At 43.2% G+C, this 20,028-nt stretch overlaps 1 protein-coding gene across 5 annotated transcripts in view; it reads right to left on the bottom strand.

Moving 5' to 3' along the window:
- Window positions 1-20,028, bottom strand: part of CCDC91 (coiled-coil domain containing 91) — a 127,993-nt gene that overhangs the window by 70,771 nt on the left and 37,194 nt on the right. For all 5 annotated transcript variants that reach the window (XR_015058958.1, XM_085884061.1, XM_085884059.1 and 2 more), the window contains exons 5-7: window positions 17,716-17,913; window positions 11,025-11,126; window positions 4,703-4,780 (exon numbers count right to left, since the gene is read on the bottom strand). Coding sequence is in view for 4 of the 5 variants with exons in the window: in XM_085884061.1 (XP_085740187.1) it covers window positions 4,703-4,780; window positions 11,025-11,126; window positions 17,716-17,913 (378 nt within the window). In the remaining variant the exon portion in view is untranslated. The remainder of the gene's footprint in view (window positions 1-4,702; window positions 4,781-11,024; window positions 11,127-17,715; window positions 17,914-20,028) is intronic.

Here is a 20,028-nt window from a genome sequence, read left to right as displayed (position 1 = left end):
TGGGTTGCAAAGCTGCAGAACGACTTATAAAAGAAACACATAGACAGATTACAAAGGAAAACAATTTAAGAGATCAATAGGGGAAGAATGGTGGGGGTGAGGGGACAAGTTTAATAGCTTCTGAACGTTTAATCTGCTTCAATGCAGCAGGAGGCTTCATCGTAAAGCTGATTTATATTTATGTTACATGTGTTTTTTCAATTGTGATGTGTTTATTTTTCGCTGCTGCCGGCCTTCCTCTATATTATCTTGAAGCCCAGGAAGCCAACCCCCTTATTACCATCCAAGATTGGTTTTAACCCTTTGAACCCTCGGGGCCGCTTTACCAGCCACTATTCAAGCCTCCATAATTCCTGAGTGGCCAGATTTTTCTCCAGACAGCCTGGGGAGGGGGGGGGGGCAATAGTCCATGGAGCTGAGGCTTCAAAAGGGTCTATCGCGGTTTTGACTATTGCAGTATTTTCTAGGAACGTAACCCCCATGGTATTTAAAGGTTTACTGTGCACCGACTCTGGGGGAATTCACCCATTCGTAATTCTGTGGACATTAACCTGGCCATAATTTCAGGGGAATTATCTCGTCCGTAAGCACAGGTTCTTCGCTTGTGATAAGGAAGTATACTGTTACGGATTTCAGAATGTGGTCTGATGAATGCATCCACACATCCAGGTCTTCAAACATTATTTCCTTAAATGCATGTTCAGATTAGCCCCATCCCCATGTCTAATAGGATCTTAAAAGTGATGCCTTGAGAAGGGTAAAGGATAGATCCCCTCTCTTATGGGAAGCTTTTATTTTTGCTTTACGACAAACACATTCACACACATTTCTTTCGCAAGCACTGGCGCCCTTATTTTTCCACAGCAACGTTTATGCACAACTTTATTTCGCGAGCGCCGACGCCCGCCTTTTTTGAGAGTGCAGGGTCGTCATGGTAACTGTGCGCAAGTGGGGCAGGGTGAGCTTGGAGGGGGGGACTCTGCGCCCGCAGAGACAGGCCGCATATATAAAAACGAATTGGAGGTCCATTCTGAAAAGAGGGAGAAGAAAGCGAGAGGGCAAGCCAGCCAAAAAGAAAGCGAGAGTTGAAGCCCGCAAGTGAGTAAGCGAGCGTGTGGTGCGTGTGTGGGTGTCTGACCAGCACCAACAAGAAAATTCATCCTTCTCAGTGCTTGAGCAAGCGAGCGTGTTGTGCGCGTGTAGGTGTGAGCAGCGCCGACGAGTTAGGCATGGGTCAGTCACCAACGAGTGAGGCGTGTGTCAGTCACCGATGGACCATATGGGTCCCTAGACGTCACCAGTTTCGTGAAGTGTGAGGAGCTGCCTGTGACGCAGCACCAGGGTATAAACGTGCGACAGATGACCTCGGTGCCCTCCCAGACATCGACTGGCGTTCAAGGCTGTTCGCAAGAGAGTGCATGGCAAGGCGAGGTGCTGGCGACGGATGTGACATGCACGCACACATTTCAGGACGTTTTCACTTCATGGACAACTACTCTCTGGTGAGCGAGACTACTCTTCTCCCCCTCCCCCTCCCCCCCCCGAATGATCTGCTGGGTACCCTTGTCTGTGTTTAGCTGTAAGTAAGTCAACCCCTGATAAGCATCTGTTCTCTGTCTCTTTCCTGGCATTTTGATTGATTTTGCCTGAATAATTATTCATTTCAATTGCTTTGAAACTTATTTATTTACCTCAGAAAATAAAAAGTTCTTTTTATTTATTTATTTTATTATTAATAAATCATTTGTTGACTTCCAACCTGTCCGTGTTTGTCCTTTCCTTCCATTGGTCTGGCATTGTCCGAACCGAGATAGACTGGGAGGTAATTACCACAGATTTGACCAAAAATAGTCGGCACGCACCAGCGGTTAAAACGCTCGGCCGCACGAGTTAAAATCTAATCGAGATAACATTGGTGCTTTGCCGAGGGCATGCTCCCCGTTCAGGTAACCACGTGACCTCTAGTTAAACGGCATAATTAGAAGGTGGACACTGGAACTCGTGGTTAACTGGGTGGCGTTCGTGGTTTTAAAACAACCCACCGTACCACAACGTTAATTGTGAGCGGTGACCCCAGGTCTGGCTCTTCCGAGGACAACCGGGGATTAATCCCCCCTGAGTGACAAGCTGGTATCTCGGTACCCGTGGCCGCAACAATACTTTTATCTCGTGAATAACAGCGCTGTTGTTCTGCAGTCCATATAACAAGTAAAAAAGAGAAAAACCATATAGGCAGCATGTAAAGCTTACCTGATTATGCGAGAGCAAATTCATTGCCCTAGCCATAATGAGTTCAATCACCACAGGACATTACCATTGATTACTACCCATTTGGAGCAGTGTGTTATGGTCACATGTATTTGCTGAGGTTCATCTCAATACCAGACATAATCAAGTGAGATTTGATTACAGCAACATTGTTTCTGTATTGCACTAAAAAAAATTTTTGTAAAAAGAAGAACACTTTTGTGACTTCTGTGCTACATGTTAATACATATGTTTAAGAAGCAAAACTTCAAGTTTGTTGCTAGCTCAAGCCTTTGAAGGCCTTTCTTGCCAATTTAAAGCCAATCTCAAATTAGCAATGCTAGTTCAGGTCTGAGAATAACATGTTTCTTTGCTTTCAAATAAAAAGCAAATGATAAATTGTGCAAATTGTTTATCGATTGATCATTATAGGGTATTTCTGGTGTTGGCTTAATGGTTAGGGTGGTGGGTTTGGGATCCTAGGTCCTGAGTTCAAATCCCACTCGGCTGTTGAATTAATACCAGGTGGGGCTTACTCTGCTTGTCATCCTTCCGAGGTCGGCAAAATGAGTGCCAGCATGCTGATATACTGTGTCAGAGTGGCGACACATCCAATATTGTGTCCAATCGCCAAGGAGACTGTTTAAGCAGCACCAACGCTCTGCACAGAGTATGCTCCCAATGGATGGATGGATGGATTATAGAGTGGTGAGAACATGTTAAGTTTATAATAACCCATCATAAAAATTTTCATTTGTGGACTCGCTGATGAAAGATATATCATCTAGAATGCTTGTCATCACCTGAAGATTTCCGAAGCTTCAGATATCCATGATTCTTGAATTGGTTCAGATGGCTTTCTAACTAGCCCGTCACCTGCACAGCGGGATATGGGGTTTTTCAATCGCATGTGATTGGTTGCGTGCATGCCTGTCCAGGGCATAAGTTTTTTTTTTAACAATTTGAGATTTTTACATCAAATTTTCAACAAACCTGTATTATGAGAATATGGAGACTACCTAATAATTGAGGCAAAATGTCAAAGGGCAAGGCAAAGTCATAGTTAGTAGAAATAGACCTTATCAGCTCGTCCACCGTGAGATGGGTTTTTCTTTTTTTTGGAAATAGCCGCTTCTGTGTATATAATTTATTTACCACTAGCAGGGGCTACCAGGTGATAGTTTCGGGACATGTTGGACATTGAAAAGCAATGAAGTGATTCGCCTCATGGTGGTTACCTTTTACCTGCAGGCCGGTGGTAGTGCTGCCTGACCCAACATCCCAATATACACTTTATATCAGACTTTGGTGGCCTCAGAATGGACATCCAGGCCAATGTGTGGGAGCTTAAAACCTTGACCAGATCCTGAAGTATCAACAACCAAAATATGGGGCCTCTAGGTGCTACGGTTCAGCTGTGAAAGAATAACGTACAAACGCACAAGCACACAATCACTTGGAAATATTTATTTTAGCTTCAATTTGTCTTTCCAGGACATTAAACCTTTTTACCATTCGAGCTTTAGTTATAAAAATTTTAAAAACCTTTACTGCGAGAACAATATGGAAAACACTAATTAATAAAATGTACAATTTTTTTTTTAGCTGTTGGTTTCGCTAAGTTTTGTTTGAGTACAAAGCAGACGTGGACAAGTTTTGGATTTTGAGATGATTTTTAGTTGTTTTTTTTTTTTCTTCAAAGTCTTCATAAAATATTCATTTCAATTATCCCAGCAAAAGAAGTTTAAACTTTTGGAGTAATAAATATAACTCACATCAGATAACTACATATCACATAGAAAAAAATATCAGAATTTACAGTCAAGAGTAAAGTTATTTTTCCAATCCTGATGATTTGAGACTAATTAGCAAGCAAAGACCCTTCTCCCCCACTTTTTAGTGCATCTTGAACACAACTTAGCTCCAAGACGCGTCTTGCTGCGGGAAACAAAGCGGGTTTTTTTTGTTGCCACCTCAAGCATTTGAACTCAAAGCCTGCGTCATCAAGTTAGCAATGATATCCAAGGTCTGGGAATTACGGGAACAGCCTGAAGTGCAGTGAGAATGCCTGGCAAGTCAGCGTTACGACACTCATATAAAAGGCATGGAAGATTTTCTCAAAATAGTCACAGGGCATTTGCGTGAATCATGAACAGAACAGCACCACATGACTATGCAACAGCTCCAAAAAGTTTGTTCATGCTTCATTGATGTGCAGGATATTGTGCTGCTTTGTACAGCATATGAATAGTAGAATCAGCAGTGCAGTTTCACCAACATTATAGACGTCTGTACTTGAGGTGGTGTATTATAAGGCCAAATTCCAAGAGATTTAGAAAAATCAAGAAGCTCATTATGTTCAATATCTTCATTGCACTAAGACCGCTAGATAGGCACAGTATTCCAAAATAATTAAGAAACTCTGAAGAAGAAAATGATTTTTTTTTCCACCAACCTTGTACTCTTCCACAATAATCACCAGAGCTTCGTGACCCCCATCCCTCAACTCTTGCATATCCTTGGCATGTAACTCCTGAAGAAGAGAGAAAGGAGGCGGTGGGGGGGGGGGGAGAGTGACTTACTTGCACTTAAAATACATTTACAATTAGCTCGTGTGTGAGTTATAATGCATCAAATGTGTCAATTCAATCTACTATAATTGGGTATCATTTGGTTAAAAAGGTAAGCTGTTATACTCTCTCTTTCACTCTTCAAAAAACACAATGACACAATGTACTATGCCCTCAGACTACACAAGTTAGCTTATTTACTCTTCAATGAGGCATCTCCAGACTTGCTCTTCGATGAACCAAGGTCTTGTATGCAAAAAAAAGGGTATTTACTTCTAAAAAGCCAGTTGACTGGTTGAGATCATCATTGTTAAAAACAGATGAGAACTTCACAATAACCCAGATTTAATGGATTAAAGTGCTGCTTATGGATCCAATAAAAATCCTTATGAGGCAGTAGTTCACATATATATTTGTTCTGAAGCAGGGATTTTTGGAATGAAGCCAGCAACATGAATGGGCAGCTCAACCAAATGGCATTTTATGTTCTTCCTCAAAATCCCTCGATATGGAGTGAGGTCGAACTGTACCAAGCAGCTACTCTGTCCTGTACACAACACTCGTCCACCAGCATCTTTTTCCAGCCACCTTTCTCCACTCTCCATCCACCATTTTGGCATCCCTCTTCACACAATCCTCCCATGTCAACTGCGGTCTACCAATGTTTCTCCTGCCTCACTCTCTCAACACGTATTCTCTCTTTGGAAGTCTATTTTTCTCAATCCACACAAGGTGCCTTGCCCATTTCTACTGGCTCCTTACCAATTTTCATGTCAACATTATCTGCACACTGACATCCTCCCTCAGTTCATCAATCCTGCTTCTAGCCAACCTCTTCACTCACACAATCCTCCTGACCCAGTTCTCAAAGACCTGCAGCCTCTGTTGTTGCTGCTCTGTCGGTGCCCCCGTCTCCACACCATATAGGTATGCTAGTGTTACACACAGCCTTAGGACTTTCCCTTTCAACTTCCTTGATAGCTTCCTGTCCGCCATCAAACCTACACTTTTCTTCATGCATTCGCACCCAGTTGTATCCTCCTCCGTACCTCGATCTCTGAATTACCATCACCGGACACCATTCCACCTCAGTATACAAATCGATTTTCCTGCCTTTGCTCCTGATGCTCGATATCTCTCTCGATATATCTCTCTCTACTCCCTTCTACTCCAGGCACATCCTCGATCCAGGATTCTTAAATTCCTCCTTCCACTCCTCTAGTACTTCCCACATCTCCTGCTCACTCTTCGCTACTATCGCTAGCTTGTCTACACACAGTAGCTTCCTTCCTGAGGATGTCTTTTCTGCTGACCAGTTCCATCACCATTATGAACATTAGTGGGCTGGATGCACCTCCCTGCCTCGAAATTAATGTCAATGCAGAACTCCTTTGACATTTCAGGTCCAGCCCAAACCATTCCCTTTGTCCCCACGTACATGCCTTCCACCATCCATCTCAGCATCGCCATCAACTCTCAGGGCCATGTCATAAGCCTTCTCAAGGTACACAAATATCAGTACCATGCCCCCCTTGCATCTCCAACCTCTTCTCCACCAACTGTCTCAGTGTAAAAAATTCCATCGGTCATTCCTCTTCCCTTTCTGTGAACCCCTCATCTTCACTCTTTCATTCCTCTATTTTCCCGCCTTTGGAATAAACTGCCTCACTCTATTCTTTCCCATTCTTCCCTCCAGGCTTTCAAAACAGCTTTTCACCACCACCTCTTATCTTCCCCCATCCAAATCTTCGATCTTTTCTACCCCCGATAATCTACCCAAGCCCACTTCCTTCAATTCCCCTGCTTTCCTTCCTGAAAGTCCCTGTAATGTCCATCTTCTCTTCGCCATGTTCCCCGTCCCATCCCCATCCCTCTCCCTTCCACAGTTCACCTAATGTGTCTGTTCCCCACTGTTTTGTCCCTTCCACTCCCACCCCTCTTGTCTCATGCCTCCTTGCTGTGAGTTGTGTTAGCTCTCATACGAGCCTCGACCAAGGTATACAAAAATAAAAATAAAAAAATAAAAAAACCCCTGCTGTCCTTTGCTCATTGACTGCTTCATATGTTTCTGTCTTCTCCCATCCAGAATACTATCTAGAAGCTTCAATACTTGATCGAGAAGAGTGGTGCCTCGGTACCTCCCTGGACCTAGCCAGTCTTCCACCCTTTTCCATGTTGATACAATTAGACCAGTCTGCCGCTCCTCTGGAATCTTACCCTCTCTCATAAATGTACATGTAACTTGCTGTTTCCGACTGCTTTCATACAATTCCTTACCTTATCCATAGCTCTCTTTGCAGATTTATTCTTCTGCATGTACAAATGCAGTAACCCTGCATCTGGTTGTCTTTCTCTTCTCTATCATCCAAAGACCTCCTCCTCACAGATTACCTTCGCCAATTCCCCCCTTCACCACACTTGGTTTCTATTCCTTGGCGTTGTGCCCTTTCCCAATGTTCTTCCACACAAATCTTCTGCAACTCCCATAAACAACTCTCTGTACTTCTTTCACTTCTCTTCCAAACCCCTGGCTTCCTTGCAAAGTTCCTCCTACTTTACCTTCCCTCTCTCTTTGCACTCTACAATGACTATTGTTGCACTTCCACCACTTAAGTCTTCCTGCCCATGCTCTGAACTTCCCTCCTTTTCTGCATTCACACAACAAACACCACAGGCTTGTGCTGAATTGTGACATGCTCCCCAGTCACCACCTTGCAGTCCTTAATCCTCCACAGTTGTTGCTTCCTGACTACACTGGACAACAAAGATTTTGCAACTGAGGTGGAAACACATGTTCTAGAGTCGAGACTAAATCGAGTATGCCAATTCTGAATCTGAAGTCAGAATTTTCTCAGCACATCAAGATCTTGAGTTATACATTTGGTCCAATTACAGTACCTTACCCTGGTGGGTGATTTTGATTGATTATAAATTATTACTTTTGGTATTTTTGGTTTCAATTAGAGCAATACAACTGTTGCAGAATATTATTTTCTCATAAAAAGAGCTTTAGAATGCACTTTAAATGATTAAAAATGGACGAAAACTGATCAAGCAATGAATTTTAAGGTGAAATTTTCCTCATGGCATTACAATTTTTAACTAACCCTAACCCTTATGAAAAACTTTGTAATGGCATTGAATCACGATGGTAAAGACTTCCAATATCTCAGAGAGAAGTTTGGCGCAGAGAAAACTGATGCTAAACTCAAATCAGGAATTTTTGTTGGGCCCCGGATCCGAGAACTGATGTGTGATCCCGAGTTCAAAAATAAACTGAACCCACTTGAGTTTGCAGCATGGGAAGCATTTGTGTTGGTTGTGCAGAACTTTCTTGGGAACCATAGAGCTGAACAGTATGCGGAATTTGTGGACAACACGCTGAAGGCCTATCAGCGAATGGGCAGTCAGATGTCTCTTAAAATGCACTTCTTGCATTCTCATTTTGATTTCTTACCATCTAATCTGGGTGAGGTAAGTGATGAGCATGGCAAAGGTTCCACCAAGACATTTCGGTCTTGGAAACTAGGTATCAAGGCCGGTTCAACCCAAACGTGATTGGTGATTACTGCTGGTTCCTACGACGGGAGACCAATTCCACACTACAAGCGCAAGAGCAAGTGTCTCACACACTTGTGAACATGTCTGAACAGTGCCGATGCTGACTGTGTTGAAAGGAAGAGTGTAAACTTGAAGTGTTCTTTCTGAATCACTCACAATGGGGCAGACTTCCCGATCAAGTTTACACCCTTCCTAAGATTATCATGTTCCAATGTTTTATTAACTTCTTTTTCTGCAACTTGCTTATGTTCTTGGTTTGGATACTGCATAGTATACACGAAGATCAATCATTGTTATCTAAATACGACATGAAAATAATTACTAAGCACTGATATTAGATGTACAATGTGGTAATCTGCAACAATAAAGTATCAAATATAGCATGCTGGGTATCATTAATACATATACATATACATATTATTAAAATCTGACGTGCTGGCTAAATTCTGACTACAGATTTGAAATTGGCGGCGCAGATTTTGCCAAGAACACCTGCATTTCCTTTAGTAGCAGGCGAAACGTTTTTTTGTTGCCCAGTGCTATCAACAAATCCAATTCTGTCTTGTACTGTCCACTCCTTGATGTAATGTTGTGGTTCTCTCGCTTCTGGAAAAATGAACCAGCTACAGCTGGAGTATATACCACCACCAGCTCCACCAGATCTCGACCCTCTCTATTCCATATTCCCTATCCAAATCTACCAACACACTCTTCTTCACCCGGCTCCACTATTTCCACATGGGCGTCGAAGTCACCTGTGTTGCACAACATCACATGCAGCTCAACCATTCCAACTAACCTCTCCAGTGCCTTCCTGAACTCCTGTTAGGTCACGCAGAGTTGCAGTGGGCTATGTTGAAGTCCTTCCAACTCTCTCACCGTGAGCTATGTCGAAGATAAGCTATTGACGGCTATAAAATGAAACGTTTCATACTTGTCTGGTTATGTGAAAAGCAAGTTTTATACAAAATACAGCAAAGGGAGTGCCCAGGTTACAAAGGGATTCCATTCCGAACAATCATTCATACAGGAAGTAAATTGATCAGCCGTTCACTTAGTATTATAAATGGTGGTATCAGCGCATGCGTGGGGGCTACTCACCTGGAGATTTCACAAGCTCAGCGGCAGGCCAACCATTACCTTGTTTCCCATGCTCGGGTAACACATTACCTTGGTACGACCAGAAAGGAGGTACAGTAGGTTTTACCTTTTAACCTCTGGAGCATACGAGCGATCGTGCTTTCCTTTGTACTCAGGGCTGTTTTGTAACGCAATTGGTTATTTCATATGATTCAGGTGTGCTTAAGAAAGGTTATGTTGTTTCTCTTTGTGAGTTTCAAAGCAAAATAAAAGTGATAACACCCGATTTTCAATTAACATCTTTTCCAAATTACTCATCCAAATTTTTTCTACCCATCACACGAAGATTGCCAGCTGTTTATAAAGAATAATGTTTATGCACATCTCCTTGAAATGTCTATAATGCAATGTTGTTTTTCAAATTTGTTTATTGAAATTCACCCTAAACAAGGGTGAAAGCTACTAGAGGTTTTTGGGTTGTATACAATACTGTAATCGGTAATCGGCACTCACACCGACTCCAATCGGCATTGCTGATTATTACCGATCCTGATAATATAATCGGCCCAGCACTAATGCGTAAGATTGGCTATTGTTGGGGGTCCATGGGTGGGTGTCGATGGTTTATGCCCACAAAAAGTGCGGGAATCTGGAACACGGGCGTCACAATAATAGGAACAGTACACATTTAAAAACACGTAAGTAGTTGGGTTATGTGAATTGCGAATGTGCGAATGTCAGGGGTTTTATGGTATATCGTTTGTGGCCCTATCAATCAATGGTGAAGAATCACTTTAAAAAGTTATCAGGTCCACATCTTCACCAAAATGGAATAAATTCGTCCTCGTAACACACCTAACCTGTCCATAACTTTTTGAGATATTGTAATATATATATATATATATATATATATATATATATATATATATATATATATATATATATATATATATATATATATATCATTTTTGGCCCCATCTTTCAATGGTGGAGAATCACCTAAAGAAATTATAGTACCTATATTCAGGTCTCGATCTGGATCTTCATCACATGTAATCAATTTTGTCCTTGTCACAAACCAAACCTGTCCACCAAATTTTATCTGAATCCATCCACAACCTTTTGAGATAATATGCAGAGACAGACAGACAGACAGACAGACAGACAGATAAGGGTGAAAACATAACCTCAGTCCACCTTCGGTGACGGAGGAAATGATGTGCAAAGAAACACACCTTGGAATTTGAACCTCGGGTCACAATATCATGAGGAACGTGCTTAAATGGGCACACCAAACGAGCCAACCAAATTTTAAGCATAACATATTCCAACTTTAAGCAACTCCAATTGTAATACAGTGCTGTACTACAATGAAAGAGAAATATAACATTTTAGGGTCAGAAAATACCACAAATAGTAAAACATTCAATATTCCAGGGCCCTTTCAATGTGACATTCCAAGGGAAAATGCAGCAACATGAAAAAAAGCCACCTTACATTCAAGCATTACACAATTTGGTAACAAACAAACAAATAAATAAGACAACTTCAGAAAACATCACGTACTTGCAAACGTGCATAATGCTCCTGAGTAGATGCGCAATTCGCTTGCATCTCAGACAACCTGGATTCCAACTGCTTGTTGTGCACAAGTGCCTCTTCTAAGTCCTACAAATAAAGTCAAAGCACAATATCAGCAGGAAAATGAAAAATTAATCCATTTCAAAATTCAATCTTTTTGGAGGTGGAAAACTAACATCAAGTGCATGAAAGGATGAAGGATAATTTACAGTGTTTCATGTGTACTGCTTGCACTGTGTAGAAAGCAACATATTTTATTGCAACAGATTTGTAAGATTCGCCGGGAAATGTCTCTGTGGTAATGGGCGAGGCTAAGAAAACATGGAATGCTCTGTTTTTCTTTTTTGCTTTACAGGAAGGAGGCTCATGGAAGAACGAGGTAGACCTGACAGGAAGACAAACATCAAGGGAACTAATAAACAGGAAAAGAGGAGAGGGAAGAGGGGAATAATCGACGGAAGATGCCCAGTCTGTGGCTGTGCTGATGTTGATCATGAAAAATTATGGCTGATGTTGAGGCTAAAAAGTTAAAGACATTTGTGTGTTGAAGATCCCCACACACAATGACCAACTCCCCTTCGTGTCCATCAACGGTGTAAACCCCCTCCATGTCAGTAATCTCACCCTTGTCATCTACGACATGCCTGTATCCTCCCGACCCTCCTCTTCAGCATCCCTTCACCTCATGTTTGCCCTCCCATCTTCCTCCCACTCCCACCTCCCCCCTGATCCCACCTACTCCCATCTTTCCCTAAACCTCTCAGCTTCCTTCCCCCTCGCCCCACACTCTCCCATCTTCCCCTTCGCCCAGTTCAGTCCCAGCTTCCACCTCCACCTTGCCCAATCCCGTACCAACTCCCCCCCCCACACCCGGCCCAGCCCCATCCCAGTCCCAGATTGACCTCCTCGCCCAGCTCCGTCCTAGCTTCCCCCTCCCCTCGACCAACCCTGGCCCAGCTCACCCTCCCCCCAGCACCATCCCAGTCCCCCCTTGCCAAGCCCCATCCCATCTCTCCCCACCCCTCACCTAGCCCTGCCACAGCCCCCCTCCCCTCGTCCAGCCCCATCCCAGCTTCATTCACTCACCTCTTCCCATATTCCCCCTCACCCACACTCTCCCATCTCCCCCTTTCCCCGTCCCAGCTCCCCCCACCTCACCCAGACGCCTTTCAGCATTCCCATCGCCCGGCCACCTCTCAGTTTCCCCTTGACCTGTGTCCCCTCACAGCTTCCACCCCACCCAGCCCTTTCTCATTTTCTCCCTTGCACCACCCCTTCTTCGAGTTCTTTGATGGACGCACGGACGCACGCACGCACGCACGCACGCACGCACGCACGCACACACACACACACACACACACACACACACACACACACACACACACACACACACACACACACACACACCTTCTTTTAGCAAATAAATGCAAATGCCCAGTGCAATTTCTGTTTTGGATCCAAAACCAAACAAAGAATATATTTATAACAGCCCTCACAGCTCCCTGCTCCCCCCACCCTTCCTGTCTCCCCTCACCCAATGTGATCAAGAGTAAATATCGTCATTTTAAACTTACCCTGTGCATTCACAAGCCCCAGATATAATCTTCCCATCGCTGTTAAGAAGCACTCAAACTAGATATGGTGTCTCCCTCAGGGAAGTCTGCCTGGTACATCTGGCTCTCATGTAAATATAGCTGGCACAAGCTTTGTGCATTTTCACATTGCGAAGATATCCTTCCTGTCGAAGAGTTGGAAACCATTACTTTGTTGGTAATGTCGCACAGCATCGTCCTTCCTATTGTCGACGTCCATCAAATAAATCATCAAGCTTGCCACGCTCACAGGAGACACTCCCGCACAAGGTTCACAGTCCACTCAATGGCAGCAATGGTCAAGGTTTTGGATAGCACACGCCCATCCATAGTTATTTGGGCCTTGCACCAGTCCACATCATCAGGAGTCTGTAAGATCTCAGCGGCGAGCTGAGAACGTTTTCCAACTCTTTTGTTATGCAGAGGCACACTTCTTTCTCACAGGTACTTTTCCATAATATATTTGACTTATTTTATAAGTTTGCTGAGCTATTTTGCCGAACCATCCTTATCTCTCACGGACAATATATTTTAGGGTGCCCTGATGGCCGCTGTTGCTCAGAGTTTATGCACATGCACACAAAGCATTCTGTGGCAGATCGTGTCCTTTCAAAATTTCCGTACTAGCTGGGTGATGGTTTCCCTTTCACAAGCCAAAGCACTGCAGCAAAGGACTTGTGTGACTCCATGGGCCTAACTCAATCTGTGAACTATCTGACATGGATTTTTTTTGACCAAAAAACTACTTTGGGAACTCTAGGCTGCACTGGGCAAGGAGAGGAGAGGGTTCCATTGATGGCAACACATTGACTGGGAGTAGAAGTCAGAAATCCAGGAATGAAGGTATTCTTCTAGATGCCACAGGCAGTATGCTTTGCAAGCAAAGCAGGATGTCGGTCTGTGTTGAATGCCTGAGACATGTTCAGAGAAATAGTCGTAACCCCACGTTTGAGATTGAGAGCATACACCCATTGTGAAGAGAGGAGCAGAAGTATGTCCCGATTTGAGTGACCAGGACTGAATCCAAACCGATAGTCAAGAGATCAGACTGTTTGAAAACAGGAAAGATTTAATTAACATGGGAAGCAATCATGGATTCCTTGACTTTGCTTGTAGAGTAATTGGAAGCAAGTTTACTGGCTGACACAGTTAGTAAGGGCTATTTCTATACCCTTATTGTGAATGGGAGTGATGTTTGCTGACTTGTATGTGGAAGGGAGGCAGCCAAAGGAGGACAGACTGAATAGGGCAGATGGAGGGGAAGCAAGAATGGAAGAGCAGGATTTGAGAACATGGGCACTGATGCCACCCGGGTCCATCACCGAAGCAGGGTGAAAGCTGGACAGAACTTTCTCTCCCTTCTCGGGTGAGAAGGACAAAGATTGCAGGAGGCAGTGGGTACGTCAGAATAAAAGGAACAAACGGTATGGGTTGAGTACACAAGATCCGGAAGTAAAGACAATTTTAACATTCTGCCTTGTCTTGGGCAAAGAGTGCAGTCTGCCATTTGAGGTGGGGAATGGGATGCAAGGGAAGCATACACGAGGGACAAACTTAATAAGGTGCCACCAGAACTTGGAGGAAGGAGACTAGTTGAAGAGTTCAGCCTTCAAATTTACATGATGAAGTTTTCTGGCTTGCCTCAGAATGGACACACTTGTTGCGAGCCTTACGAAATGAACCGAAAATTACCCTCAATCAGATGAGCTTTCCAAGTTGAGAAGGCAAGCTGCTTGACTGCAACCACCTCCCCCACCAGATTCAGTGTACAGGGTCAAGAGTATGGATGGAGAAGTCACATATGGGTTGGGATAAACTTGTGCCTGGAAGAAAGTAGATTTATTTCGTGAAAGTATTCCCAGGCAGAATCAATACCAAGTGCTGTAGAGATGGTGGTCCAATCCTTTTGTGAGGGCAGAGTGAGGTCCCTGCCAGTTGGCCTGTGCAAACAACCATATCCTACGTCATTAAGGTTCCTCACTTGCAATGGCTAAATAGATATAGGCCTTGACAATAAAGTGATCAGAAGAGCCAATGGGGACAGAAGAGGAACAAGACAGATGGGATGGAATGTTAATCATTACTCGGTGCATGAGGGAGGATGTACCATTCGGAGAAATCTGGGTTGGGAAGTTTACGAATTGAGTAAAACCCATGGAGACAAAGAAGGTGTTTGCCAAAATGCCATGGCTGGTTGTTGCCGAGCCAACACCCAACTAGTCAGCTGGCATGGTGAGTTGAAATCGCTGCATATGAGAAACAGAGTTGGGATTTGTGATTACGAGTCGATCTCAGTTCGAGGAAATAAAAGTATAATTGCAGAACTTTGCTTGTAATAGGCATTTAACATTGACACTCAAAATGTTTGTCTGCCAGATCTCTATCTCTATCTCTATCTCTCTCTCGTGCAGCCTGTGGCTGCTGGATGCATCATTGGTTGGGACGCAGCTATGCCGCTGATGCAGTGTCCCCCTTACCATTGTAGGAAAAATTACTGTATCACTCAATCAGGAAGCACAGTTAGCTCGCTATCGTGTACAGCCTGTGGCTGCTGGTTGCATCATCTTTTTGGGGGCACGGCTGTGTCGCTGAAGCAGTGCCCTTTATAACCAGTACGTACACTGGTGCTCATTTTGCCGACCTCGGAAGGATGACAGGCTGAGTCAACCTCCTGGTGTATTTTTAATTCAGCGGCCAACGGGGCTTGAACTCAGGACCCTAGGATTCCAAGCCACCACCTTAACCACTAAGCCAACACCAGGCTTAACAATCTAGTGCTGTATGAATAAAAATGTTTAGTTTTTGTTTTGAAAGAAGGAAAAACAAGAATTAATCATCAGTAGAATAATGTTTTTCAATCTTCATCGATGACCTGAGAACAGAAGTTGCACCACATGAGACACATTTCCCTAGAAATCAGACGTGCCTTTGAAGGGACAAAATCGTGGAAGCAATTCCATCAATTCTGTGTCCACACAAAAAAAATACATTTTAAAAACGAATCAAAAATTTTTTTCAAAAAAGTTCTTTTCACTGATGAGTCTTGTATGATGAAATCACTGGTCCCTCTAAAGAGCCCCCACCCACTGTCAGAAAATGAAAGTGGAGTGAGTGGACCGGTGATAAGGGAGAAATAATTGCGGATTTACCAACGTTTCTACGGGGCACCCAGCTACCCACAAGTTCCATGCCAGCAAGGACTGGTTTGAGAAATTCAAAAGAAGATTCAGCCTCCATTATGTAAAATTAGTCGGGGAAGTAGCATCAGCAGACCATGATTCTGCGAAAAACTACCCACTGTAGCTCATGGAGTTAATCAAGGCGAAGGGATTTATGCTGGAGCAGGATTTTAACACCGACGAGACGCGATTATTTTGGAAGAGGATGTCATATGATACCTCCCTCTACAAGCAGGAAAGATCAGCTCCAGGGTTCAAGGAGGTTAAGCATCGTCTTACCCTTCTACGTGGCATTGCAGCAGTCGACTTTGTCATAAAGCCAATGCTGCTCTTCCAATCACTGAATCCTCCTCCCCACTCCCCACTCCAACAGCATCATTATCATCCTGAGCTAAGTCTTGTGGTTTATATTTACGGCTGAGTATGTAATATTTTTACCCTCACTCACCTCACTGTTTGTAAAAATCACCTTGCTGTTTTGGAATAAATAGAAAGGTAAAATTCCTGTATATTTGTTGATTTTATACTGTATTTATTTTATTTACATGTTTATTTCAATCTTAACGTGTTTTATATTTATTTTACACGTTTATTTCAATTGTGATGTGTATTTCTGGCTGCCGCCCACTTTCCTCTATATTTTGTCGAAGCCCAGGAACCGAACCCCACTGTTCCCATCGGTCCTTGGTTTTAACTATCACAATTTTAACTATCGCGGCATTTTCCAGGAACGTAACGCCTGCAATATTTGAGGGTTTACTGAATACAAAATTAAAGTCTGGTATATCTGAGTAATGAATGGAAGTACCAACTGTTATTTTTCAGGCCAAATTAGTCACTGCTCCTTATTTATAGAAACGACCAATCCAGTGCTCTGAAAATTCTAGCTTCATTTTTGCAGAGGACTTCACATGGTGTTGTACACTGCCCTCGTCCCACTGACATGAAGAAAGTATCTGTGTCACTCTCTGCTGACCTTGAATTTATTCAATTCCGATTCAGTAAATGGTAATCTGGTCCAATTGTCTTTCAATTCCAGAAAATCTGACAATCTTACACTAACACTCTGGAAGGATGGTCAAATGAACCAATCCATTTGCAGTCAGTCACTCAAACGGATTCAGTCTCTTGAACTTTTAGGCCTCATCATCAGCAATGACTTCTCCTTAAATGACCACACAGCAAAGCTGCAGACTGGGCATCCTCGATCATTCCAAATAATTCCCTTGAATAAAATCAGAATTAGTCACAGCCTAAAAGGCCTTTATTGATACCTTAATGGAGTGCTGTTCTCTCTTTGGGATCCAGCATCATGTCTGTATCTTCAGGATTCTCTGGAATCTAAAGCTCCCAATCTCCTTCTCCTCCTGTGATGAAGCTGAAGGACAAGGTATGTTCCTCTCATATCAAAGACAGGTTGGTCAACACTGTTCAACGTGCCTCTCATTCAACCTACCTTCAAACTCGCTCAACCTTGCCCAGCTCCTACAGGACATATGTTCTTTCAGTAATCTCCTCTTGGTTTTTTCCTCCTCAAAATACAGGCTTTTCACCCACCTCCACCCTTTGTTCCCTTTTTCTCTCATTTGTGGATCTACATTACAGAGTTCAATTGCACCATTCCCTCTAGGTATTCAAAAACAAGAACAGAAGTGTACCAACAACACACGACATCCCCCATCCCTACGTGCAATCTTTTCTAACCGCATTAACCCTACTCAACTCAACCATCTTATTTGTGGGTTACTCTGTTATATCCCCTCCTCATTTTCTGTTGGTTCATTCCTTTGCTTGCTGTATCTAACTGTTGCCCCACTGGCACATGTTGCCTGTATACCCTCTGTCACTTTGCTCTTCCATGATCCTGAATTTGGTAAACATAAAAAAGCCATTTTTTCATCTCACCTGTTGAATTCGTAGTTTCTCTTGTTCAGCATTGCTCAATTTGGCTTGGAAATCGGATGAGGACGAAGTTTGGCCTTTCATATCTTGGATTTCTGCTGGAGACTCAGATGAAGACTGTGCTCCCATTTTTGCAATCACAACATTGTGCATTTCCAGTGATGAACCTGTTGGGATGCTTGGCGAATCCAAAAGCCGAGGCTGAAAGCACAGAACACTTCATAATTACTGTATAAAAAAACTCCACTCTGACATTATTGTTAAAGTACCTTAAAAAGTAAATATTTGATTTATTCATGAATTATAGATATCAGATTGACAGAAGAAAAAAAAAAAAAAACACAAACTTGCCTCCAAGTAATAAGAAATTAAGAGGGATAGTGATGACTGGGGTGGGGTGAAGAAATGAGCCACTCCATCGCTATAAAAGCCCCATATAGTCGAGCGCAATATATAACCTCGCCTATCTGTCTGGCTTTATAAGCTGAATCCGTGGCTAACAGAAGACCGAGGTGTGCAAGGTAAATTGCCAGCACCTTAAAACTAGATTTCTCACCTGCTCCCTTGTGGCATAGGTTATTTAACCAAAGGTTAAGGGTGCAATCCCTAAAAGAAAAACGCTTGGCATCAGGAAGGGCATCTGGCCATAAAAACTTCAGCACCAATACAAGACGTTTGAAATGACATAATCTTCCCCAGAATGCTCAGTGAGCATGAGCAGAAACCCCAATCGACAAAATCCATTGGGGGGGGGGGTGGCAGAACATGTATTGTGTGTGCAAGATAAGGATTGTTACCTAAGAATGGCTCACAAAGCTTCGAAAAGAAGCCGAAAATACTTGGAAACGTACCTGTGAGGGTGCGGTGTGCCTCTACACAACAAAATATTTGGAGAACTGTCTGATCAACTCACCCAAAAAGTTGACAACTTGCAGCCCGTACTGCAAAATCTCCAGACAATGTGGGCCCGTGCAAGGCCTGTGAAAGGGTCGTAGAATGGCACTTTCTACCCGACTTCCCCCATCATTCCTGCCAGTGAGTGGACTTTGAACCTTGCGGGATTACCTCGTGTGAACATGGCGGGCTTAGTGCTTTAGTTAATGGAGTCTGCAATCGGAAAGCAAATGCCGTCATTACCAACATTCAGGGAGACTTCCTAGAGGGAGACATCGTATCTGGTTTGGTTGCTTCTCAACACTGATGGGAAGATCATATCTGGGGCTTGTGAATGCACAGGGTAGGTTCAAAACGATGATATTTACAATAAATCATGTTTGGGAGGAGGGAGAGGGTGGGAGTGAGAGTGGGGGATGTATGGGCTGCCAGTGCCTATATAAATAATGTACATATATATTTGGTTGGTTCCAGGGCCATAAGATAAATTATACGAGATTTTTACATCCACCAACAAAGGTGGAAGGAGGTGATGTTTTCACCCCTGTCTATCTGTTTGTTTGTGTGCAGGATATATCTCAAAAAGTTGTGGATGGATTCAGATGATATTTGGTGTCAAGTTGGGTGTGTGACAAGGCCAAAGTGATTAGAGTTTGGTGAAGATCCGAACCCGGATCCGACTACGAGAATTTTTAAAGTGATTCTTCACCATTGAGAGATCAGGCCAAAAACGATATATAGCACAATATCTCAAAAATGTATTGGGCCAGATATGTTCTCGTGGACCAGCCATTGCGTGGCAGTGGTATGCGCTATACTGAATGTTCTTCTAGTTGCATCTGTTGGTGTGAGAAATTTCTGAGTATATTCCTGTTGTGCATTCGCTAACATTATTGATTGCTTACGTACTACCTTGGGTGGATGGCGTCAATTACTCCCTTGTAAGTGTTCTTTGTCAAGCCCTTCTATTGGCTCTTCGAAATCATATCACCTTGAGGTCAGGGAGCAGATTCTCCATTTTGTGATTAAGCAATGTCTGTGTCGTTTTGCCTCGTGCCATCTGCCACTCTTAATATGTGCCTTGGAAGGCTATGTCTTCAAGTAAAGGTTGAATATGCTTCATGATTGTTACAGATACATGATTATTGTTGCATGCTGTATTTGAGATGTTATTTTAGCTATTCGAGTAAACGTTTTCTCTGTGGCTGTGTAATATAAGCAGTTCACATTGCCGTGTGCTTTAGATTACCAGGTTGATATATTTCATTTATCAGGCACGTATTCCGCTCTGTATCAAGTTTTGCATATTTCTGCTTTGCCTTTGCAGTTTCACACTTGTTCCATTAAACGCTCGAGTTAGACATGCATCCAGTCTAGGGCAATCATTTGGGACAGTGTATAGCTCCCTGTATAGCTGTGCAG

This window comes from Eptatretus burgeri, chromosome 6 (assembly GCF_056783735.1).
Source record: "Eptatretus burgeri isolate ZD-2024b chromosome 6, Ebu_testis_v1, whole genome shotgun sequence".
Lineage (NCBI taxonomy): Eukaryota > Metazoa > Chordata > Myxini > Myxiniformes > Myxinidae > Eptatretus > Eptatretus burgeri.
Note: the sequence above shows the minus strand (reverse complement) of the source record. Positions and strands in the feature narration are given on the sequence as shown.